General features: G+C 46.5%; 1 protein-coding gene and 1 pseudogene across 1 annotated transcript in view; both read right to left on the reverse strand.

The window, feature by feature from the left end:
• XYLT1 (xylosyltransferase 1) overlaps positions 1-26,951 on the reverse strand; it is a 307,917-nt gene that overhangs the window by 198,928 nt on the left and 82,038 nt on the right. The window contains exon 2 of the mRNA XM_037814247.1: positions 20,232-20,270. Within this exon, the coding sequence (XP_037670175.1) occupies positions 20,232-20,270 (39 nt within the window). The remainder of the gene's footprint in view (positions 1-20,231; positions 20,271-26,951) is intronic.
• On the reverse strand, positions 12,697-14,882 carry LOC119518017 (annotated as a pseudogene).

Here is a 26,951-nt window from a genome sequence, read left to right on the forward strand (position 1 = left end):
AAGCATTTGCCCAGGAGAAGAAGGAGGAAAAGTGTCGCCCGTGGGATGTACAGAACCAATGGAGGTGCAGGGGTGGGTGGTGCAGGGAGCATATAATGAAGAAAGGAAATTGACACCCGCCTGCGAAATCACCACTAACAGATTGACTTATGTGTGATGGATTTAACATGTCAGGAATATAGACTAACACACTCTAGAAATATCAGTAAAGCAAGAACTGAAACTATAGTATTCTTGTAGTTCCCAGTTAACCAGAAAACAATTACCCCAAAGTCCCACTGCCACTCCCCAGTGTTTCCCAACACTGTTGTCCGATTCCACTTCTCCTGCAGGAAGAAATCTTACTTACTGGATGATGGTGAATTCTGAATGGAGATGCCCAAGATGGAGGTAGGCACTCGAAACCAATGAGGGGATGCTGGGTCTTTTACAAGATTGTAAAAGGTCAACTTCTAAATTGGTCAGGGCATCTCTAGCCAAGTTTCACTCCCCTGGGGAGGGCTGGCTTGACCTCTCACCCAGGTAAGCTGACATTCTCCCCAAAAATGGGGCCCTTTGCATGTGGATCAGATCAGCCTCCTTCCCTGCCAGGGGCTGCCTCCTCCAAGGCGGAAACTCTGACAGTGATAAACCATCCTAGGGAAGATGCTCACTGCTCTCTCAGATGAAGCACATGGGGCTTTCCTGCCTGCGCAAGCCAGAGACGGTTTCTTAAAAAGCCCTTGGAAAAGGAAGTCATATATTGCACAATATGATATTTGCTAGACGTTTACCATGGCATTTTATAAGGCTGTATATAACACCAGCTGTAGCTGTAAAAGGAATTTATTATTCAGCCCCAGAAAGGCATACAAATCCCTGCCAAGCGCAAGTTTTTCTTTTAAAAAGTGGTTTAATTCTTACTACCTTGTGCCTCTGTTCATTTCTAGGAGATGGGACCCTGCAAACTAGCCCCATAACACTGATTGCCCGAGAAACTTCACCTGAACTCGCAGTATCGCAATACTCCAAGCTCCTGGGTACACGGTGCCCCATTGCTAAGTTCAGGGGAGACTTCCTAAAGCTTGTTCTTCTGGGGAAACAAGGACAGGGGGCTTCTCGAGATCCCTGCCAATCTACCTGCCTCCTTGACAACCTCACAAGACACACTCTCAGGGTGCCCATGATGGAATTCCTCTTCTCTCCAAACTCGTCCTTTATTCAGCATTCCCCAACTCATTTTTTCTGCACCCAACACATCCACCCAAATTCTACTTTTTATTGACCCTCAAATCTGTCCCCTCCACCTTCCCCCAGTTCCTGCCCCAGTTCAGGCCCTTCATCATAGTCCTTCTGGATTGAATGTCTCCTTTCTGTTCCTCTACCTCTCCAGTCCATTCCCCACGCAGCAGCTCGAGTCATCTTCTCAAACTGATCTTGGACCATGCCACTCTTCTGCTCTAACACCTTCAATACCTCCCTACTGCCTGAAGGATAAATCTCGAGTTCCTTTATGTGGTCTACATTATCTGGGCCTGTGCCTGCTTCATCAGTCTATCTCCCGCCTCTCCCTGCTCCCCTCACTGTACACCATTAATGTCATTATTTCTTTCAGATTTCCTGACAAGACCCATTATTTCATCTCCGTTGGAAATGGCTTTGGTGCTCCCTCATCTCTCCTTCTCCTGACCCACCCTCACCCACCCTTTAGGACACGATGTGAGCAATAGCTCCTCCAGGAAGCCTTCTGGAATGTTCTGGATTGTTCTGGGTATTCTTTCCCTGTGCTCCTAAATTATCAGAGAACTGAGAACACTCCACAGGGGTAAACTATCAAAAGTCTAGTTTTCAAATTCAACTCTACAAAGTCTGGAAATAAAAGGACAGAGAGACAGAGAGATTAATCACCAATAAAGTGGGTGACCCTACCCACCATGCCATTCAGTGAGCATATCCCCTGTTGTGAACATCTTACAATGATCCGTCTCTCCGTGTAGACCAGGGAACCTTGTCCTGAGACCCACGAACTTGTGGGGCCCACAGATACAATTCTTGGAGTCTATGAATTTGTGCATATTTATTTTCATAATTATTTTCACCAATTCTAACTGAAATTTAGCTTGTCCTTCAATTACAAGCATAAGGAACAGACTGCAGTGATACCTGAGACTTTGACACCAATGGAAATTACAGAATTTTCATGTCACATTGATTTTATTGTGGATGTCTCAAAATATTATTTACAAGTGTCACCACTTCAAAATTACGGCAGCTATGCCAGATCTAGTTATTTAATGTTAATAAATAAATAAATGTGTTAGTACTCCACAAATTTGTTATTTTTACATATATTCTGATCACTGCACTTAGAGATAACTGGTTTACTTTGTAATACTCTGCATTTAGTTTTTGCATTTAAAACTATTATTCTGAAAAGACGTCCATAGGCTTTACCAGATGCCAAAGGGGCAAGGACACAGAAAGGTTAAAATGCCTTATTCAGACTGTGCTCTGTACCTAAAGCAGTGGTCAGTGTACAGTAGGGACCTTTAAAAAATAAACTGAAATATCACAACTCTCTCTCTATATGAATCTTTTAATCCTTCCTTCCTTCCATCTGTCCATCCATCCATCCACCCACCCTGCCAGCCAGCCAGTCTCTATCCATCTATCTGATCCAAGGTACAGTTCTAAATATTGACACCTCTGCAGTCAGTCCCCCAAATCTAGCTCTGCAGTTCTGCTGGGAACTTGTTCAGGAGGAAAAGTGATTTGATTCAGTATGAAAAAAGATGACACCTATTCTCTTGGGTGGTCTTGGGCATGTCACTGAACATACCTGTGGCTCTACTGTCTGATCTTCAAAGTAGAGAGGTTGAACTCGAAGTCTGAATTCACCCCCAGGGAACAATGATTTCAGTGTCTTCTAGACACCCAGCACAGAGCTCACATCTCCAACTCTCACATCACAGCCTGGGGCCCCCATCCCCAAAAGCCTGGGGAAGTCTTGGCTTTTCATTTTCAAAATCTCACAGAGCGGTCAAGAGTCTTAGAGGAGAGTCACAGCTACTGTCCATCAATCAGTATGGCCCACTGGTTACAAGCTCTGCCAAAGTCCAAATACCAGCTCCCCCATTTATTATCCCCATGACCTTGGGTAAGTTATTTTACTCGCTCCTTTCTGTGCTTGAGGTTCATTATCTGAAAATAAAGATGATAACCATACCTGCCCCACAGGGCTTATGTGAAAATTAAATGCTAACACATGTGAAGTCCTGAGCTAAGTGGCTGGCACATGGTATGTGCTCTTTAAATCTTAGCCAACATCACCCAGGGCATTTCCTCCAACTGGGCAGCGAATGAGAGTGGTACCATCACGTACTCTGGAAAATGGAGCTAAGGATTTAATCAACTGATATCTTATATGCAAATCAAAATAGCAAAATACAATTTTCAACATCAGTTTCACAAAAATTATAAAGATGGATAATCACCAGTGTTTTGAGAGGGGAAATAGGAAACTACATGTACTCTGATAGGTGATAATTGGGAGCAACCCCATATAGGACAATTCAGCTCTGTCTAGCAAAGTTTAAAATGCATGGGCCCTTTGTGTCAGCAATCCCATATCTAGTCATTTACCCTACAGATGTACACACTCAATTGTGAATAGATAGATTACAAGGATGGTTAATGGCAGCACTGTTTAAAATAGGAAATATAAAAAAAAGAAATGATCTAAATATCTGCAGATAAGAAATGAGTTAAATAGACAACAGAATATTTCATTCATTCAATTAATATTTACTAAAGAGGTACAACATCCCAGATACTGTGCTGGGCTCTGGGAACAGAAAGTTGGACAAAAGAGAAGGCAGTTTAAAATAAAGAGGTGTGATCTGTGCCGATAGAAAATGAAGTCAAAGAGAGAGAGGGGAAAAGCAAGTTATCATACAGTTTGCTTCATCAGCTTCTATTTCAAGGGAACACATAAAACCCTGCTTATACATATGTGGTTACATATGATAATATGCAAAGGAAAAACCTGGGAGGGGAAAGAATTCAATAGTAGTTACCACTGAAAACTGGGGAATGGGTCTGGGGTTTACATTTCCCTTGATACTCTTGTATTGCTCGCATTTTTTTTTTTTTTTTATCATGTGCTTGTATTGCTTTCTATGCTTCCAATCCACAGTAATTCCATCGATTCTACCTTCCGAACATTTCCAGAATCAAACGACTTTTCTCAGCCTCCACTGTTACCAGCTGGGCCCAACCCACCTCTGCTGCCCCCGCCAGATCACTGCAGCAGCCTTCTCCCTCGCTGGTCTCCCCGTTCCCGCTCTTAACCATTTAATGCATTTTCAGGATGGCAGCTATTGATCCCGTTTTCAAGAGTTCTCTGCTTAAAATCCTCTAAAGGCTTCCCATCGTGAAGTGGAGGCAAAGCCCATTCTAGGTCCACCAGGCCCTAACAGTCCGGCCCTGCCTCCACCCCCCTCTCCCTGTTCACTCTGCTCCAGCCACACCAGCCCTTCGCTGTCCCACCCCAGGGCCTTGGCACTGGCTGCTCCCCTGTGTCAGGCACGCCCCTACCCCCAGTCCTCTGCAGGCTCACCCACTCGCTCTTCCCGTCCCTAACACTGCCTCGTTTCGATGCAGCCCTCCCTGACCCAGCCAAGGTGAGAGAGCAACCCCTTCTAGATCTGACCTGACCTAAACTGGCCCACCCTTTCCCTGATTAATTTTCTCCATATCACTTGTCACCATCTGATACAACATGTAAACACACGTTTCTCATTTATGGTCTTTAGAACACGAGTTCATGAGGGCAGCTACCTCATCTGTCTGGTTCACTGCTTTATCTCCAGCTCCGGAAAGTGACTGGTACATAGAAGGCACTCAATGAATAGACATTAAATGAACTAATCAATAACAAAATAACATTATAATATAGTATACTATTGATAATAGCAACTATTGAAAAGAAATCCAGCAAAGGACCTCAAGAACACAAAAGAAAATTAAAAAAAAAAAAACATTAAGAAATGAAAAGAGTCACAGACTGGGAGAAAATATTTTGCAAAACACATATCTGATAACGGGCTAGTATCCAGAATATACAGAGAACTCCTGAAACTCAACAAAACAAGAAAACAAACAATCCAATTAATAAATAGGCAAAATGCTGAACAGACGCCTTTCCAAAGAAGTTATACAGATGACAAGTAAGAATATGAAAAGATGCTCACCATCACATGTCATTAGGGAACTGCAAATTAAAACAATAATGAGATACCAATGCTATCAGAATAGCTAAAATCCAAAATACGGACACCACCAAATGCTGGAGAAGATGGGAAGCAACAAGAACTCCTATTTCCTGCTGGTGGGAATGCAAAATGGTGCTGCCACTTTGCAAGACAGTTTGGCAGTTTCTTACAAAGCTAAACAGTCTTATCATAGGACCCAGGAATCACACTCCTAAGTATTCACCCAAATGAGTAGAAAACAGATGTCCACACAAAAAACAGCACGTGACTGTTCATAGCAGCTTCATTCATGATTGCCAAAAACTGGAAGCAAACCAAGATGCCCCTGCATAGGTGAATGGATAAACAAACTTCGGCACATCCACACAATGAAATATCATCCAGTGATAACAGGAAATGAGCTGTCAAGCCACGAAAAGGCATAAAGAACTCTTAAACCCAGGTTGCTAAGTGAAAGAAGCCAGACTGAATTGTGACATAACTGTATGACTTCAACTATATGACATTCTGAAAAAGGAAAATCTATAGAGATCATTAAGGAGATCACTGGTGGCCAGGGATTTAGGGAGAGAGAGAGAAAGATGAGTAGTGGAACACAGGGCATTTTGGGGGCCAGGAAACTATTCTGTATAATACCGTAACGGTAGATCCATGCTGTTATGCATTTGTCAAATCCCATAGAATTGTACAACCCACAGAGGGAATCCTAATGTAAACTATGAAATTTAATGACTAATAATGTACCAATATTGGTATCACTTGCAGTGAACGTACCACACTTAATGCAGGATGTTAATAAGAGAGGAAACTGGGGGACGGGGTTATATGGGAACTTTCTGTACTTCCTTCACAATTTTTCTGCACATCCAAAACTGCTCTAAAAATTAAAATCTATTTCAGAAAACAAACCAAAAAACCATGCTTCCAGCCACAGCTGCCCAAAGGGAACAGGGTGGAAGGAACATCCAACGCCAAGCTCAACACCTAACACAAACAGGGCACAAAGCTGCCGGTTGTTTTAAACAGACGCTCTTCACACCAGGTCCTTTGACAGAGTCCAGGAAGTAAAAATCAGCCTCTCTGTGCCATGTTGAGTGAGTCCAGACTCCAGGGAGTAAACACCAGCCTGTTCTGAACACGTTACAGCGACGGCGGGAGCCACGAAAGCCACAGACCATTGCTGGGTGGCAAGCAAGTCCCACACCCTCTTGAGTTGGACAAACAACCGCAAAGCTGGAAATCCCAGCCCTGACGTCTTGGAGGAGGCGGCCCAGGGGCCACGTCTCTCTCTGTGCTCAGCCTCCCCAGCTGCCAGGCCGCGGATGCCCCTAAAGTGACTAAGCCGTGACTCAGAGCTGGGCTTCGGGGTCTAGCTCCCCTGGGATCTGCTGGGTGACCACTGAGCCCCTTCACCTCCCTGTACCCAAAGGGCTTAGTAGCTTTCTAAATGGGAGCAGCAACATCAGTGCTTTCCTCTGCATCTCATCTCACTGACACGTGCTCATTTGTTCATCACCTCAGCCCATGGGAGGTCATTTAAAAAGAAAAATGTAAAATCCAAGGACATTTACAAAGAGTGAACGAACCAATGAACTTCACCGAGACCCCACTGACACCACTTCATTATAGTCAGCTGAGGTTGGCTTTTACACGGTCTGCAAACTGCATTTGGTTAGGCCAGTGGTTCTCAACTGGGAGGGGACATGTGACAAGGTTTGGAGACGTTTTTGGTTGTCACAACTGGGGTGGGGCTGCTACTGGAGTCGAGAAGGCGCAGGGAGGCCAGGGAGGCTGCTAACTGCCTTACGATGCACAGGACAGTTAATTAACTGGCCCCAGAGGTCAGCAGCACCGAGGAGGAGAAGCCCTGGGTTAGTGAAACCAAGAGGGTGAATGAGCCAGCTCTGGGGAAAGAATACCCTAGTGAAGTACTGAGGCTGGAAGCAAAAGCACAGAACTGATCAGAACGTGTCCCCTCCTCCACCTCGGGGCTCCTGAGAGCAGTCCTGGCACCTGTTGGGGACTTCAGTGGCCACCAGTGCCACGGCCAGCCACCTCTGAATACACCTTGGACAGAAAGGAGCTCCTGCTGCATGCGGAAGGGGTGAGGCCCAAGGGACCAGCTGGTGAGTGTTTCTTTCTCAGAAGAACCTTCCATGACTCAGACATTCTGCTGACCACCACGGAGTCTGGGCAGGCCTCGGCTCTATTCCTGTGGGGATAACACTGTCCCCCCCGTCCCCGTGTGCGGGCAAAATGTAGCAGCCCGCTCACAAGACCCAAGCACCTGTCTCGGTATTTAAACAAATGCTACCTTCCTCTCTGCAAAGGAGGAACCAGCCGTCCAAACAGAGGAGGCAGAATGTTCCGCAAAGGGTATAGTGCAAAAGTCTGCAAGGCAATGTCCCAACTATCCTCAGCCTATCCATAGCCCAGGGCAGCGGAAGACAATGTAGGGAGTCTAAAGAGCCTCTGTTCTTTACACGAGAGAAAGAGGGGGCGACTGACATTTACCAAGTGACAACTGGGTGTCCCCAGCCCGTCCTCAAAGCAGCTCCAAGGAGGAAGGCATTGTCTTGGCTGCTTCAACTAATAGAGGCCTGGGGCTCAGGAAGCAAATGCTTTCTCGGAGATGCCGACTTCAGGAAACGAAGGAGCAAGTATTTGAACCCAGGACTATAAAAAATAATACCAAATGCTTAATCTGGGCATCGCTCTATTGCTCAATGCACATTAACCCATTATCACCCAACAACCCTCTGTGGTAGCTACCACTATGATCCTCATCCTTCTTTAGGCAAGTGGAGGTGTGCGGAGAAGAGCTGACTTGCAGGAGGTCCCAGAGCAGATGAGTGGAGAGCTGACCCCTGACCTGACTCCTTCGGGGTCTTTCTTGCCCCTCCAAGGGCTGCCGGAGGTGGCCAGGTCCAGCTGCCCTTTTCCACATCATAGGGGAGACCCCAGAAGGAGTCAGTGTCTTGTCCATCCACAGGTGCCGCCAAAACAATGCTCCAGGTGGGGGCTTTTATGAACAGGTGACCCTTGGCCTCATCCATGGGGGCAGCTGGTACTCACTGCTGGTGCCCCCCTCCCACCCCCACCCCCCAAAAAAAACCCCAGAAACTTCTGGAGGCCCATCAGAATCCATGTGCAGGGCAGAGATGGCCACCATGAGTCCATGTCTCACTTTGGGTCTAGGGTCACATAATGAGAAGGTCACCTCCTGCCCTCCCTCCCCATAACCCAGGCCCAGTTATAATTGGGGCAGTGAGTACAGAGGCCGGACATCTGGGAAAAACATCTCCTTAAGCCCTCCCTTTTCAGCTGGAGGTTCTTTCTTCCAGCATGGGTCTGGCTGGGCTTTTTCCTCTCAGGACAATAAAACTGCATTTCTGTCCCCAGCCCCACCCATCTGGCACCCCACACCAGAGCTAACTTCAGTTTTCCATCCAGTCCCCTTTCTGTAAGTGGAAAAAGAACTACAATTCCTAGAACCAGAAGAAAGTTAGAAGGAGGCTGCTATTACTAACCAGATGCTCCTTTCCAGAAAGGCAATTGGACCTGGTGGAGAGGGCTCCACCGAGTTTGGCATCGTGGGCCCAGCCTGGTCATCTATTGTACAGGGAGGGGGCATCCCAGGACCCCTGTCAGGACCACCTAGAGCTGGAGAAAAGGCCCCATGCTGGCCCTCCCGGGTGGCTCCCAGAGAGACAAGGAGAGACCGTGGCATCTGTGAGAGATCCACCTGGTGGAGGCCCCTGCAGGTGCAAATGTCAAGGGCTACCCTCTCCTGGAGCTGTGACCGGAATGAGAAGAGGAGCATTTGCTGAGCCTGTGCTGCTCTGGGGCTGCCTGGGAGGGGCAGAAGGCCTACCCCCTGCTGCTCACCACCCCAGTTCTCAGATCTTGCCTTGGGATTCACAGCCCCCAGGAGCCATGGCAGACAGGACAGCGGGGAGGAAGTGAGAGCCGAGGCTCAGCACCGAGGCCCCCTGCCTGGGGCCTCTCTTCTCCCCCGCAGGAGCCCTCTCATACTTCATTTAGCACTTAGAGTTAGTGCTTAGAGCTTTTGTGTCTTGGTTTGTTTTACAGGGTTTCACAAATGGAATCCTCTCAAATGCAGACACCCGCAGTTGGGCATTCCATTCCCAGCCCCTCACAGCCATTCTCGGATCTTGCCTGAGTTTCGAGACCCTCCCTAAGCCACTGAAAATGGTGACATGAGGGTGACTCACCCCATCGAATCCCACTGGCTGGGCAGAGTCAGCAAGGGGCTGGCGGGAGGCTTATGATGCTACAGGTTGGGTCCCGCGGGAGAGCTACAAAGAGACTCTTGCTAAGGGAAACCAACAAGGAAGGCGCCGTGCCCAGGGCTGCCTCAGCGGGCAGCTGGCACCACCCAGGCAGCATCGGTGGATCCTGGGGGCAGTAGCTGTAGCTGCAGAAGAGGGCAGCCCACCCATGGAGAAGTACCCCATCTCACCGTCCTCCCACCCTCCCGCCTGCTGCCAGTGCCTCCCCTTGGCCAAAGCAATGAGAAGTCCATGTTGACAAAGTCCTAAAAGGTCAGAGAAGGGAAGAAAAGGATGGAGAGCGAAGCTGGGAAGCAAACAGGCCCCTCACCACACTACATCTCAGCCGAGATCTCGTTAAAGTCCAACATGGAGATAGCAAGAGACCCCGTGAAGACGATGGGAGAGAATGGTTGGTCAAACGCCTTCAGCCTCGACCTCCAGCCGCCAGGAACCATGTGTTTCTCATCTTACCAGCAATGGCAGAGAAGCCGTTAAACAGCATAACGCACCCTGGTCCTACTTCCATGGTTGCTACTAAGAAGGATAGCGCTGGGCAACTTGCTCAGCTGCTCTGGGCCCTGTTTTCTCTGGTGACAAACATAAAAGAGGAACCCGAAGAGCCCCAAGGGGGGTTCGTGATGGTGAGCACTGCAGGAGACGGGGGCCTGGCAGGAGCCCTCCCTCCGCCACTGACAGGCTCCACACCTGATGTCTTCACCTGAGACGGGAGGGAAAAAGAGACCATCCCCAAGGGTGGTTGAGATCATTCCAAGAGATCAGGCATATAGAGCACTTAGCAGAGCCCTGGGCACATGGAAAACATGTAATAAGTGGTGATTAGCTTATTACTTAATAAGCAGCATCTAAAGTATTCTCCAGATCTCAAATTCTAAAAATTTGAGCCCTGTCCGTGGATTTTATGTCTCTACTAAACCTGGACTTCAGCCACACTGCTATTTTACACAAAAGTGAATTTTTTGACTGAAATATCTCAAAAGCTAGAACCCACAAACCCAGACTGACCATCCCAACACCGGGGAGCCTTCTCTTTTAAGGTGCCCGTGTTGTACAGTCCAGCACCCAAATCCCCACAGACCCCCACAGAGAAGACAGCCGAGGCCTCCGGATCTTGTCATCTTCCATCTTTATGGGAAACGTCAGCGGGGCCTGTGGACTGAGCCTCCAGCTTCGAAGTCGATGCAAACCCAGCCACAGTGCCTTGCCGCTCAGCTGGCAGCCTGGTGGGCTTCTGCCCCAGTGCTTGAGGCAGGTGAGGAGACTGCTCTAAGGAGATGCCACCATCTCTAAGAAGGGAAACCTGCGGGTGTCTCCTCGCCAATGTGCCAGCCTTCTGCTCGCTTTCGGCAGGGTGAACCCTCCCGCTCTCGCCGCAGCCTGGAGGCTCAGGTCCCCATCCTGGAACTCACTTTGCATCAGTGGATATTTCCAAACCAATCTGCTTTCTGGATTGCCAAGCAAATAAGAGATGTGTGTGGGTATACATGTAGTATATGTTTATAAGATATTATATATTTTATATGTAAAATAATTAGATATAATATATACATACATATTATATTTAAATATATATTTTAGTATATAAATATATATAAATATCTATATATATAATATATATATAGATATCTATATCTATATATAATATATATATATAATATATATATATATAATATGTATATATTTAGCTAGTATCCGTTAAGCACTTATAACATGTACCGGGCACTCCTGTAAGCTCTTTACATGAATTTTCACTCATTCACATTTTGCAACTATCCTATAACATCATCCCCATTTTACAGATGAGAAACTCAGGCACAAAGAGTTAAGCTCCTTGCCCAGCAGCTGCCCAGTGGAGCTGCTGGGTACAGATAGAGCAGTGAAGGGGATGGTGTCTCCCTTACAACCTGGCTCTGAGCCAGGCCTCCCACTACCTGATGGTGCAACTTTGAAAAGGAGACTTCATCTTCCTGGGCCTCAGCTGGCTTACCTGGAGAATGGGTCTAAGATTATTACTTGCCTCGTGGGGTTATAGTTTCCGAAAAATGAAAGCTGGACTGCCAGGTGCAAACCCTGGATCCACTTGTCAGTGACTTAACCTCTTTGTGCCTCCATTTTTCATCTGTAAAATGGGCATGAGGGTAATACCTTCCTATGGGACAGTTGTCAAGTGTGAATGATGGTTGTCAAGTGTGATTCTAAGCTACATAAAGGGCTCAGAATCACACCCAGCACGTAGTATTAGCACTTAATGGATGTTAGTTAAAAATATTAAATTTATTACTACACGTAAAATGTACTGTCTCCGGCCCATCAAAACATACCTTCAATGTATTTTAGGCATTATTTACAATAGCAATACTTTTTTTTTTTTTTTTTTTTTTTTAGTTTTTAAAAGGAAGATTTATTTGACAGTTTTCACTTAGCACAATACACCTAAAAGGAAATCACAAGACAATGAAAGACTTAAATCAAGGCCTCATAATATCATACAAACACTATCACCAAAAATCCCAAAGTATTGGTATTGCATCTCAATTTTCGCCATTAACTTAAAAAAGCTTAACCTCACATGCCTTACAAGTGATTAAATGAAACTAGTAATTAACAAACATGCCAAATGTTTCACTTTTAATCGTAGACACAGCTCCTATATTTTTGAGTTTTATAAAAAAGCATGTCTTTCAACATGCATCCAAACAGTGTTCAATGTAATGTAGGTATAAGAAGAGCAATATTTAACATAATTGAACTGCTTTAAGTACATCCTACAAAAAAACTAACGTGAGAAATGCTGAAAATCGTTCAACAGCTATAGTTTACTCAATCTTCGTTGTTACATCCTAGATGAATTTCGTGTTCATAAATACTGAATCTGAAGCTTTTAAAACAATCCTTATTTCCACTTCGAGTAAGCATAAGTCACAAACTTGTATTGCCAAACTGTTCAACTTGAGTTTTTGTTTTCTCTTAAGAAAACAAAAATGTTGGCTAGGAGTTAGCGAGCAGGACCAATTACATTCCCCATACACCACTCATACTGGACATGCTAGACATCCCTTCCATTCCGGTCACTCCCACAGACGTGCGGCTTCTGCTACTGTAGTAGCTGCTGTTCACTGCTCCCTGGCTACCTATGTGATGTTTGATTGAAAATTCCCAGAGTTTTCCTGTAAAACTTGGTCATATCCACTCATGCTGCTCTGACCGCCATCACCACCTCCGTCACCACCACTCAGCTGCTGGCTGGCTGGGCGGCCGTAACTGGACGTGCAACAAGCCTATGCCTCCCAGCACTTGGCTACCGTAAGCACCACCGCTTGCTCCTGCTGTCGAATTCAAGAAGAGCTCCAGATATCTGTGCTGCACATTCGCTCTGTCTTTTGACATAGCTGCCCCAGCATCTTCATGAGGAGCCAACTCAACATCTGCCTCACCAGTAACTCTGCCGTCAGGACCAATTTCAACGTGTACTCTCATAAGACTGAGCAGTGAAAAAAAGTTGTAAATGTCAGTCTTGGTAGCTCTGTAAGGTGATCCCTGCATGTGTACACAGTGTTCTGTTGCACCCTGGAATGTAGAGCCACCACCCCCATATCTGTGATCAGACATTCCTGAAAAACAATTATTATGATCTCTTCCAAATCTACCTGACGCAAATCCATGGCCATCACTGTAGCCATTATAATCATCACAGCCTCCATAGCCTCCGCCGTAAGCACTACATCCCATCCTTTCAAAGCCAGCTCCTTTGCCAATACTGTTATACCCTCTGCCAGCCGCAGGTCTGTCATGGACACGTGGCCTCTGCATGGCCAGGAGCTTTCTTGGAGGATCATAGACGTTCTAACTTCAGCTCAACTGCGCTTACAGATTTCGATACACTTGTGCCCTATTGTTTCCTTGTGTTTCTGTAGAGCCTTTTCAGCTATTTCCTGTGAAGCAAACTGCAGGACGCCTCCCCCAGACTCTTCCCCTGGAGGTCCACAGGCAATGTTACCCCATTTGGCACGATTTCCAACCCTGAGAAGAACCAAACAATCTCTTCCTTGCTACATCCAAAGGGGAGTCCTCTAAGATGTACAAGCCATCACTGGCCATGCTAGGACTACTTGGACCAGTATGCTACAACACCAAAGCCATTCCAATGTCATCTGACTTGAATAGTTCAACATATCTGTGTCCCATAGTTTCTCTGTCTTTTTTCAGGGCCATTTTGACTTCATCAATAGCAATACTTTTAAGTGTCCTGGCCCAAAGGCTAAAAACTCAAACCTTCAATGTCTTGGGTGAAGTCCACTCCCAGCAAGACGAGAGAGGAACCGTGGTCTCAACACAATCTATTTTTCGAAATGGTGCATGTCGCTGTGCTTTGGGGAATTTGACAGCCGTTGCGGAATGTTGCATCATATCACACACCCTGAGTCACAGGGATAAGAAAGGAGAAAGGAGCACTTGGCCAGCCCACCACAAATGCTCTTTCAGAAAATTTCCACTGCCTTCCAGCTTCCATGCTTGGATGAACCACATCTTTGCCAGGCAATGGTCCAACTGGGCACCACCCCCCTCACTCCACCCCACCCTTAGTCAGAGCTAATTAAAAACCTGGCCAGATCAGAGCCAGAGGAAAGGATCACGGTAAAGGAATTTGGCCTGTCTTGAAACCAGCCTTGTCTGCTCCACATAAGTTCTGCTCACCCAAGGAAGCTGGCGGGGAGGAAAGCAGATGAGCTGAGAAGCAATTTGGCCTCACCGTCCTCTCAACAGATGCTGGGCACCATAAGAATTAATGGGCTGGAGACTCAGGTAAGAGCCATTGAGAAGCTCCCTGATTACTCCCAAAACCACTCTCTATGGAGGAAAAGGTTAATCGAAGCCCAGAGCCGGAAGAGAGGCGAGGAGACAGAAATTGCTTTAATCCAGGGTGTGGGGGAAGAGCGATGGGAGAAAGAAACTTGTACAAAGAAGACCACACTCTGCATCTGTAAGATGGACCGGGTTGCACCCAGGCCCCCAAATCAAGTTCTTCACCAAGCCTGCTCCATCAGTACAGGCATCTGGGCCAGCACCCTCCAAACCCCAGCCAAGCAGCCGTTTGTTTTTGTTTTAACCCTGCACATTTGTTGCACTATGGAACCATCAATCTCTCAGGAAACCATCTCCAAAAAATCTTCTTCCCCCATCCCATAATGATTCAGTGAAATCCGCCTTTTATGTACACTCTGCACATGCTTATAGGTATCATGAGTAACGATGCTCCATGCATGGGGTTAGTCTTTCTGAACACAGACCTAGAGACACCGGATGTTGAAAGTGTCATGTCCGGAGCCTGAAGGTGACATAAAGTCTGGCATTAACCAGACAGGGTGGCATTTGAACACAAACAAGAGAACACCAGTGAAGGGGCAAACTGCACATTTCTACGCTGTCATGTTTGCATGGCTGGGAGTGTCTTTGTAAAATATGTTGTCCTAGGGTTTCTCAACCTCGGTGCGATTGACATTTTGGTCTGGAGAATTCGTTGTTGCCGGGGGGGTGTCCTGTGCCTTGAAGGATGTTTAGCAGCATCCTTGTCCTCTACCCACCAATTGCCAGTAGCACATGCATCCCACCTCCCAGCTGTGACAATAAAAAATATCTTCGGACATTGCTAAATATCCCCCAGGGGTCCAAATCGGCCCTGGTTGAGAACCCCTGGTTCAGCATCAGTCACCAGACTGCTGACTTTAGTTTGGTCCAAGACTTGTGGGTTAACTGGACATCAAAGGAAATGTATTTTAGAACAACAAAAATGTACTGATACCATGACTACACTGCTAAGATCTTGAAGTTCCCTTGGCCCTGTCAAAATGCTTGCTCTGGAAGGGCATTTGACTAGAAGGCCCTGCATTTAAGCCCCTTTTTTTTCCCTCCCTTCTCCTCAGTCCTTTCCCTTCACCTTTGCATGACAAGGTAATTTCTTATTTATCTTGACACCATAATGACACAAAGGCAGCCTCTAACTTGAAGAAGCTAACGCTTTAATTGATTCTAAGGAAAACTGGCATTATTTTTATAGGGACCCAACATAATAAAATTTGGGTCCTAGCAAAGATTTCAGAATGTTATTACTGCAGCTTCTTTACATCCTTAACTCCTTCTCATCCTTAAGCTCTCAGCTCACAGCTCCTCTCCTGAGCTCAAAACTCACCTCCTGAGTTCAAATGTCACCTCCCTGAACAGGCTTCTCCATCCTGCCCAATCAGTCACTCTCTCTTACAAACACACTTGTCTTTTTTCCATTCACTCATGACTACCTGAAATTAAGGACATATTCTTTTGTTTGTATATTTATTTTCTGACTCCCCCCAGCAAAATGGATGTTCCACAGGCAAGAAAACATCTTTCGTGTCTACCTTTGTATCCTCAGCATCTAACACAAGGACTGACACTCCTCATGGCCCAAGGATTACTTATTGAATAAGCAAATGAATGAATGGATTTGCCTGGATACAATTTTTAAAGTATAAGTTCCCTTTCACATCCACGACTCAGATTTTTCATGAGCTTTGTTCCCAATCCTCAGGGCCCCAGTGTTGAAAATGGAGCATCTAGAGTTTCTCTGCTGACACCCTTGATTTTCAGGTCCTGCTAGGGACAGCAGACATGGCCTGCTCCTCTAAGTACAGCTAACTTCACAAAGACCCAGATTGACAAATCTTTACAAAGAGCTCCTTTATTACAACTCCCAGAGGCATCGCTGCGTTGGAGCAGAGGCCATTTACTAATTGACAGAGAAGCTCCTGGGAGGATAGGGGGAGGCTGGGAAGCTAAAAGGAAATGGCAAGGGGCCTTGCCAATTGGAGTGGATTCAGAAATGATAGACTATCTTGGGGATCTGACAAAGAGAGGATCAAATAAGAAGCATTCAAATTTATCAAACCACTGGAAGTGCAAGAAGATGCTTCATTTTGTTGTTCTACGATAACTTTTCTATCAGGTCCACTGCCTAAACCATTTTACCCACAAGCCTTGTGCCAATCTATCTGTCAAGGAATTAACTCACTGTGCAAAGCATTTTATCTATCTATCTGTCTGTCTGTATCTATCACCTATCTACCTGCCTATCTATCCATTCATCTATCTAATTTATCTATAGCAATCTTCTATCTATATCTATCTATATTGATATACCTATCATCTATTTATCTGCCTATCATCTATCCAGATAGCCAGCTACCTATCATCTATCTTCGTGGATCCTGGGTTGCATTTAACAGTCCCATCCCTCCAGCCTTGCCTAAGCATTAACAAATCTCTCTACTAGCCAAAGCAACTTTGTTTTCTAGCCAACGGGACAGAGGTTGAGAAGACAGATTCAACTGTCATATAGCCCCGAGTCTGGAACCCACCTCTGCTCTGTGCTTCTTGTGTGATCCTGGGCAAGTTAACCTCCCAGACCCCATGACTGCTCATCTGGAAATCAGAGATGACAGGAACACCTATGTGAGAATGGTATCTGAGGATTCAATGGGAGAAGCAAATTCCTGGTAAATGTTAGCAAGGGTGGGAGTAAGGATAATTCTGCCAAGCCACTAATCACATTTGAACTGCTTTCAGACTTGAGTCCCCCACACACAAACACCCTTTTTTTCCTCCATTTCTAGGTCACCTGAATCCTAGATAACCACCATCTGGGGACCAGGGAAGTATTCCCCACAGAAAATCAGAGCTTCCTTGGTTCACCTCCAGGGGCAGCCTGCTGGGGGAAAGCCGACACGAGGGATTTAAACCATCCTGGGCTTCCTCATTCTATTAATCCGGCTGTTAACAGAGAGTCCTGCTGATGCCGCCAGATGCAAAGTTCTGCTGCACTAACGGCAAAGAGCATTAGAGGGGTCCTGGGCAGCGGACCAATCCATCTCCCCCAACTCAGAACAGCTGCATGGGAAGAGATTAACCAAGCAATGAGTGAGGGCTGATGCAATCAATACTAGAGAGACGGGATGCATGGAGGAAAGGGCCCCTGATGCTCCAGCACAGGCGAGGCGGGCACGGCTCTCAGGGAAATCTCAAAGGCAGGCCCACGTGCAGTACCTGTGCTCTAGGACGGACGGGCAATGCCTTCCCTCGGAGCAAAAAGGCAATCTGCAGGGAGGAAGGGAGAACTGATCCCAGGCTCAGAACACATCTGCTGCATTCCCTCTGTATGGTTGGCTCTTCCAAGCTCTGCCACATCTGCCCTCTTGCTCACAGCCCTGCTTTCTGCCAATTTGACCTGCCTGAAGGTGGCTGAACAGGATTCCCATCACGAGCCCCATAGTGGGCTGAGCCCTAGCGCAAAGTGAAATCTGGCCACAGGTCGTGCCAATGGTGACAAAAAGAACATGCACTTTGATTTGGTTCCAATGGCTCTGTAACGTGGGTAATCAGACCTCAGGGTTCCCCAGACCTGGAACCAGATGTGAGACCAAAAGAGCATTGTTTGGAGACAAATTGAGTCTGCAGGGCACAGATGCAGAAAGTCTGCCTCAGGCTGCAGCTGGCTATGGCTCGAGACTCAGCTTCCCTGGGCCACCAGATGGGACTCTAAGAGTGTTCACTGTGCAGGGGTGAGTGGTCATCAACACACAACCACTCCTTCCCATGGAGGCTTTGAAGGTCTGGTTGGACGGTGTCCACTTGAGTAAACGACACAAGAGGGGCAAGGACAAAAACACCTGGGAGCAGCCCCTCTCTCCCCAGGAGATCAGATTTTGTTTCCAGAGTTCTCGATGGGGACATTTTGCTTTGGGTCTTTCTTATTGACTCTGAGGAAGTCTAATAAGGCTCCCTTCTTGTGAAGGATAAAGGGGAGAAGGGCCACCATTTTCAAAACACATCCTGGAAGTTCTCCCACAGTTGGTTGGGTTGGCTGAGGAAAGGCGGCTATTTCCCAAATCATGGTAGGCAACCCTCTGGAAGTGCATACAGATTTTAGAGATACCCAAAGGGACACTTTAACTTTGTTTTGGTCATTTTATAGTAGTTTTAATGTCTTGTAAATAAATATAATGAGCATATCAAACTTGTGATTTCATTAATATTGCTTGAAACGGGGTTCCTCAACCTCAAGCACTACTGCCATTTGGGGCTGGAACATTCTTTGCTGCGGGGGGCTGTCCTGTACATTGTAGGACATTTAGCAGCATCCCTGGCTTCCACCCACCAGATGCCAGTAGCAACCAAAAATGCCTCTAGACATCGTCTAGATGTCCCCTCAGGGTTGGGGGTAGATTGTCCCCAATTGGGATTAATTATCTTAGGATAACTCCTACTTCTAACAGAAAAGGCAGTTAAAGAAAAAATGTACTTTTAGGTGACATATAATAGCACAGATGAAATTCGCTTATGGCAAGCAGGGTTAAGGTGATATGTGAATGTCCAAAGGTTGGGAAAACCCAGACCAGAGCATGGCCAAACAGACAGAGGACATCGGATCCTCATCCTCCTGAAAGTCACACCCACTCGTCTTTCCTGCCAGCCCTGGTCGTCCTGAAGCTGATCTAACACATACACTTGCCAGGGAAAGTGACAGGATGGAGGGGCACAAAGAAACAGCGGAGCCGCCTTCCCCACAACTTCCGGCCCTTCCAATCAAGGACGGAGAAACACAGTGTGCTGGGTTCATCCGTCTCATCATTCCCATTGGGAAGACCCAGCCAGAGATGTTGGGGAGAAGGCAAAGGCCAAGGTGGTCCACGCCCATGAGCTGCGAGAATCATCGAGGCCGTTACCCGGCCCTGACATGCTCAGACAACGCTTGTCTGTCTCTAATGCCTGGGACCCCTTAGGAATGGGGCCCTGTATGGGGTCCATCCTGTCTTTTTTTCTCCTTTACCATCTGACCAACCTGCAGAGCGAATGAAATGATCAGTTCGAAAATAAATCCCCTTCGAATTCAGTAGGAAATGTAACAATTCCACTGTTTAAAAAGTGTTGACATTCATAAGCACTTTCTACATACCAAAGACTTCATAAACATCGATTTCTGTAATTCTCACAACTCTGCAAGATGGGCTCGATTGTTGCAATATTCCAAATGGGAGAACCGAGGCTTACAGAAGTTAAGTGACCCCATTGGTGGCACAGGGCTAGACGATGCAGAACTGGAATTCCCCATGGGTCTATCTGACTCCAAGGCCCATACTCTAGGCTGCTCTGTGGCCCTGTCTCCCAGGAGAGCATCAAGTGGACAATAAGGGCCACGTCCAACCCTACAAAGCCCTCACTGCAATCAGATTCCTCAGAACAGCCCAAAGCACAAACAGGGGGAAGGATGTGACTTCCTCTCCTGGCAGCTGGGTCCTGCAGCCCTGCCAGCAACATATTCTCCCTCTGTGGCTCCCCGTCTGCCTCCTCATCTTAGTTGGGCAGGAGCAAAGGACAGAGGAAAATAAAAAAGAATGTTATGATTCTTGTCCCAGATTCAGATGCACAAATGATCACGCACACATACACACAATCAGCCAGCATGTGTACACAAGAGTGCTTGCACGCTCCCATCCAAAAGAGTCAGACAGATGGCCTGAAGTGCCTGCCCAGCCTTTCTGAGCCCTGGGGCCAAAAAGATGCACAGACGCTCTCTCCAGAGCAGGTCCAGGAACATCGATGCAGAGACAGGTGGCAAAGACCATGGGAATGTACTGACCTGGGTCTCCAGAGCGATCAGTGGACTCGGATGCGGGTCCTGCAGGGAAGAAAGGAGAAGACCTACATGAGTGGTGGGGGAAAATCGAACTTATTACTCCAGCATCATTTTCCAACAAAGCTAGATATCCTCAGTGCTCAAGCAACCCCGTGTGGAGGGCAGCCTTTTCTGTTGTCCCCGTTTTGGGGACACATTAGAACAGCTGGGCCCAGTCTGTACCCCAACACTTCCTCCCGTGCCCAAGCAATAAGGGGGCTCAAGATTTTCATAAGGGGTGCAGCATGGAGAGACAGCAAGATGATGAAGTAGAAAGAAATAAAAAAAAAAGCACCCTCGTCAAATATCTCAAAGAGCATTCAAATCCTCTATATGGAGGAGAACAAGGGTCCATTGGGAATGGGTAACAAACCTGAAAGTGCATAAAGTGATTATTAGGGACTGGGCCAGCCGTTTATGTCTGATCTTGGAAAGAATGAGGGAAGGAATGAGATGAGACAAAGAAAGAGAGGGGCTTAATTCCTGGTTGAGTAGCACATTCCAGTGGACTGGGGAAGATCCTTTTCAGGAGAGAGAAGGCCAGAGTAACATGCTATTCATTCACTTTCTACAAAAGCCAATTGACTGGAAACGCTTGGTGGTAATGTCTCGGGTCATTAAACATGAACTCTTGGGGGGAGGGTCGGGCTCGGTGCAGAAGGAGGAAGGACTGATGGGAAGAGGGAGTGGAAACTTAGCACATAAAGACTACTTCTGCCTGCACCAGTCTGCTCGGGACTTAACCATCTTGGATTCAATCCCATCATGATTCTGAGAAAACAACTTCCAGTAGCCCCTTTTCAGAGAACGGGTGTTTTAGGGCTCGGAAATGACAAATACATTTTGGACCTTTGCTTTTATCCTAGAAGATTTTCCAACAGAGATTTCTAGAAAGACATGCAAAGTAGCACCAGCCCATTGGCCTAGGCTATACTCAAGAAGGAAATGTGGGCAGTTGGAACATTCTAGACCCCACCCTAGGGGACCTGTCATTGGCTTTCCTCATCACTGCTCTGTGGTAGCTTTATAAGGATGCCTAACTCGGAGGAGTGTGAGAGGCCCAATCTCAAGAAGGTTTTGAGCTTCGAGTCTTTTGAGATGAGGGATTCATCTCTCCCAATTCCAGTCACGGATCTAATTCCCAGCACTTTCTCCACAGCTCCGCTCAAAGTAAGTTGCGTAGAGAAGAGCTCACTCTAATTTTCACACTGCCCCAGGTCCTGACTATTACCTCATACACAGGAAAATACTGAGGTCCCTGTCTCCCCATATTTCAGCCTTGGCCCATAAAAGAACTTCGGGAAGTTTCAAAGGAAATACCTCCGGCCTGTCCCTTCAAACTCTTACTAGTTCCTCCCCAAGGATGACGAAGAGGCTGCTTAAGCCACTTTCTCCCAGTGAGTGGGGTCATTTACTTTAGACATCCTCACGGAGCCCCCTCCAGCCAGCTCCTTTTATCACTCGCACCAAAAAAGAGTAGACTTTTTACTTCCTCTTTCCACATGTTAAGTAAGCACAGTGGGCAGGGCCCATTTTTGTTTTCTAAAGGCATGGCTGTGGGAGTCAGACCTTGTAATGCTGCCTAGCAAGCGAGAGGATGTAGCACCCCTGCTCTACAGGTCAAAATCAGTCTCTGTCTCTCTCTCCCTCTCTTAAGGTAGATCCCTCCATCCCTATCAAAGATAAGAAGCTGCATTTCAGCCTCAAACATTGGCCTCAGTCTGAAAGCCAGCTCCTAGTAAAGCATTGTACCAGGGTGTTGGGTGCTTGCCCAGACTAATTAAGCTATACTTCACACCCCATTTGGCTATTGTTCGGAGTTCATGCTTCATTGCTCAGGATCCCAAAGGGGTGGAGAGAGGAGAATGCCATCCTGAACCCCTAAGAACAACTTCACTGGAAAAAGACCTTCCTTAGGAAGCCACAGGAAACCCGTGTCAAAAGAACCCCTACGGGCACAGAGTCAGGGGTCCAAGCTTCATTAAAAAGCTTCTGGAAGACAAAAGCTCAAAAGACAGCTATTTAATATGCTAATTAACTGGCCAGGGGAGAGGATAAAGTACTCACAAGTGGTCACATCAATACTTGGGATTCACTTGCCAACCAATTTTGTTCCCATCCATCCTTGCGCATTCGAAATGTAAGACTCTCCCCCAAAGAGGCTCAGTCCAGTGGCTTCCAAGTATGACTTCATAACTGTGAGGTCTCACTTGCAGCAACATCCTCCTTAATTGGAAAGGCTAACGAAGTGGAACCGGGTCAATGGTGCTGTCTACCTAATCCATCGCGTCTGTCTGAATTGGGACTCTTTGGTTTACAGTAGAGTAAATTCCTGGCTGTCAGAGGAAAGGCTCCTGGAGACCAAAGGGAAATTAGCAATGTGCTAGGATGGTGCAGTAGGTTGCTTTTAGAATCTTAATGTGGGTACCACGAACCACGGAACAGCCTAGAGCAAGGGCAGCCCTTTCACATCATCTACTGCGATGACTAAATTGGGGAAGTCGAATGGGGAACTAAGGTAGACGGAATTAGTGGCCCTTGTCTTGCATGCTCCCATCACGTGACCTGGCAGTTCCTCCCCTCAGAGGCTGACTGTACTTCTCCTTCTCTTGACCGTGGGCTTGCCTGTTTGACTTGCTTTGTCCAATGGGGTGGTTAGCAGATATGACATAAGTGAAACAAACTATGCACATGATGTCTTGTGCCCTGAGAACACGCCCCAGGGAGCCTGCTAGTCCTAGGGGGATGGAAGATGCGTTGGCAGACCTGGATCCAACCTGCAGCTTGGGGCCAAACCCAGCCTAGATCAGCCGACCTCTAGCCAACACTCAGACATAGAGGGGATATATGCTTGTTGTTTCATGCCTTTGAACTTAGGATGGTTTCTTATACTGCCTTATTGCAGCAAAAATCAACTGATAAGCTTTCCAAAGATTGACCTTGATATGCCCAAAAAGTATCTGTTGTGAACGTCCAGAGCCTTGGAACTTAAATGGCACATACTCTCCCTAAATCTGCAAAAACAACCCAGGAATGTGAAGTCACTACAACCGATAGCTATCATTTATCGAGGGCCTACGACGTGCCAGGCTCTTTGCCAGCTGTACCATTATCCCACCCCAGAAGATACTCAACCATCAGGACCTTGTGCTGCCTATGAGTTGGTTCTCAGCCCTCTTTACCAAATACAACAGTCCTTGCCCATGCCTTCTACTTACAAAGTACCCTGATCACCCTGATTACCTGTGGGAATAAAGGTGGGGTTCATTCAAAGAGATAGTGCCCAAAGACACGCTTAGCTGACAAGTTAAGGCATCCTACCTTTAGTCTTACTCTTTCTGATAAAATGTATTATTTAAATGCCATTACACCAACATTAAAGGAAATGATCACTCGGAATCCTCTTGCCTTGAGATAAAGAGAGATTTCATTCCTCTGGTTTATTCTAAGCTTTATCTCATGGGCATATTTCTGGATCAAGGTTTAGAGCAGTTGTGAATACTAATATTAGCTGACATATGTTAAGTACTTAACTATGTTGCAGGCATTGGGCTAACGTCGGCTAACCTCTATACATATATCTTTCCATTTACCCCTAGTAACAACCCTATGAGTAGATGCTATCATTAATCCCCATTATAGAGATGGGGGAACTGATACTCAGAGGGATTGGATGGCCTGTCCAAGGTCACATGGATAGAAAGTGTTGAGGCCTGGATTCAAGCCCAGAGCCCATTTTCACTATTTTACAGAAGTTCTATTGGAGAATAAAGTCCCACCTTAGACAAAGTAATCTTGCAATTTGGATAATGGTCTCTCAAAGGAAAGAATAACTACAGCAAATAAACAGTACCAGCTTCACAAACACAGGGATTCCTGTTTTAGTATCTCGTTTTTGTTTTTTTTTTAAAGGTTGATAGAAATTAGCATGTCATGACTAAAAACAGAATGCATTCACTTGGCAACGGCAGGGAACCGCGTAGAGCTGGCCAAATCAGTCCACATGTGTTTCCTGAATTCCAACTCAGTAGCTAGCACTATGCCTGGTGGGCGCCATGAAGGACAAGGAAATCAGTTTAGAGTGACTCTGTGTGCACATCTAGTCCTCAAGTTAACTGGTTAAATAAGAGACAGGTGCCTAGTTACAGGTCCTAGAGATACAAAACTTGTTTGCAATGCACCCTTCTTGCTGCTGAGACCAGGAAGCCAGGCTCAAATGTTTTCAAGTGACAATACTCCTCCATCAAGCCCAAAGGCCTCATCTGAACAGCAATTAAGCTTCAATAAAGAAAGGAAAAGAGAGGAGGAGGAAATTTGTCCATTATCATCCCCTGCCTGCATCCCACATTTCTGGCTCCCCTGGTTGATCCTGAGCTCGGAGCTAAGCTTCAGCTGTAGGAAGAGGAATTTTCTTGCTTTGCATTGCATATCATAAGGTAGTGTTTGCTCTTGGGGGTGAAGCAATGGCTTTGGCATGAAGATGACAATACTAAAACTCAAGCCTCCATAGCCATGTCTCCATGATGCCTATCAAATCAAGGACATAGGCAATGGACCTCTACAGTCCAATCTCTTGCCAGAGACACTTCCAGGGTGACGTCTCTTTGGAGAGCTGACTTGGCGTCTCTGTGCAAGTCCTCTGATTGGTAACATGCTGTGAAACTTCTGCCATTGGGTGACGGTGCTGTACTCTTAGTCACCATCACCCACTAGGCACCTCAAAATAAGGCAATGAAATCTTCATGGGATGGCAAAGAAGAAAAACTCAGTGACCATGCTCCTTCACGCTGGGGAAACAGGCTCACCGGAGGCAAAGAGAAGCTGAGTTTGGATGCCCGTCAGAGGCCTAAGTGGCCTCTTTCACTGGTACTATGGGGAATGGGGCAAATGGGATCATTTAGTGGAAAAGACCAAGGCTTTGGGGGTCAGCCCACGGTTCAAATCATGCATAACCACTTAGCAGTTCTGTGACCTTCCGGCAAACTCCTCAGCTTCTCTGAGCTTTCGTTTTCTCATTTGCACGACGGCCACAGAATTTGTCTCGGTCCTTTTTGTAAGTAAAAGGTGAGTACTAATTAATAGTACTCCGTCACCTCCTTGTCTTGAAAATGGGCTACCACTGATGTCGTGGGTTGTCCTGAGCATTAAATGAAACCAGATTATTGAAAACACCTGGGACACAGGTAGAAACTCAAAAGTAATCTTTTGTTTTCTTCTTCCACACTTATGAAGGCTATGATGTATCTCTCCCCCACTGACCCTACTGAACCAAGGTTTCTCTGAATTGCAAGTCTTCTTAGACACAAACTACACCAATCTCACTTTACAGCTGGGAAATGGGTAAATTTAGCGAATTCGTTTCAAGTGCTTACTTAGGAGCAAGCATGTGCAATATTTGCAACCCTGCCAGGGCAGGTATTGTTCTCCCATTTTATAGATCAGATAACTGATGCTCAGGGAGGACAATCTACTCAAAAACACGGGGCTGGTAAGAGATAGAGTCAGGAATAGCACTTAGTCTGGAAGGTGTCAGAAACCGGTCCCTTAACCAATATCCCAGTTTTTCTCAACATATGAGCTTACCAAATGAGAAGCTCTGGGCCAGGATCCAAAGAATCTACATTTTTATGAAACTTCTTATGTACACCGAAGCCTGAGAACCCCTACACTCTCCTGTGGTGAATCCAAGACTGGAAAGCATCCAAAGGTGACAAAGCCAGAGAGTCAGACACCAAAAATTAGATCTCTACCCCCAATGCCCGGCCAGCCACCAACTCTGACAAGGGCTGGGGCTTACTCTGCATACCCAAGAAATTTCCACAACCGCTGCATGTTTTCTGCTCTTTCCTCCTCTATTCCTCGCAGAAGTCTTCCTCCTGTCCCAGAAACCCTGCTACATCCTCCTCTTCCCCAGTGTCCACTCCCCAGGGATGTGACTCCTCAGCTCCTTCTCGTGGTCTAGTTACAGCGATCAAGGTGCTCTCTGGGGGATTTCACAGTGAGCCTCTCACATCGGGGGCTGCTGGGGTGAAGGCAGGGCACACGCATGCAGGCGCCACGGGGCACCGGAGGCAGGCGGGCAGCCAGCAGCACAAACCAGCCCTTGTTCTCCAAGAAAGGCTACATTTGGAATGCAAACCCAGGCCAGAGCCACACAGCACTCACCTTGTTCGAAAATGCCAACTCACCTTCATACGGGGCTCAGGGGAGAAAAGAGAAACCCCAGGAAGTGGGCCAGCAGATTCTCATCACCTCAGACAGACACTGGCTGTTATGCTTAGGTCCATAAAGCTACATGCATTCCTCTTTCTCTCTTTCTTTCTTTTTCAAAGGGTAAGAGTTTACCGGTCTCTTTGCTATTTTGCATTCCTTCCATCTTTTTCAGCCCAGGCCCCAGAAGCACATGGAAACTCAGGGAATTATTTTCATGTTTCTTCAGCCCAGCACAAACAGTAACCAGAAATCTAACCTGTTGTCTATCACTTTGTCCTGCTTTAAGAGTCACCATTTTTTAAAAGCGTACACAGAATTACAATTTTCAGAACTATAAGGTTTTGAATATATCTATTTTAAATATCAGAGCCTTGAGAAATGAAGTCTTAAAATGGAGTGGACAACTGGTGGCCTGTGGATGGGCCACGGCTGGGTTTTCTTTGGCCGATGACATTGATAAAATATTTGTAA

This window comes from Choloepus didactylus, chromosome 21, assembly GCF_015220235.1.
Source record: "Choloepus didactylus isolate mChoDid1 chromosome 21, mChoDid1.pri, whole genome shotgun sequence".
Classification (NCBI taxonomy): Eukaryota; Metazoa; Chordata; class Mammalia; order Pilosa; family Megalonychidae; genus Choloepus; species Choloepus didactylus.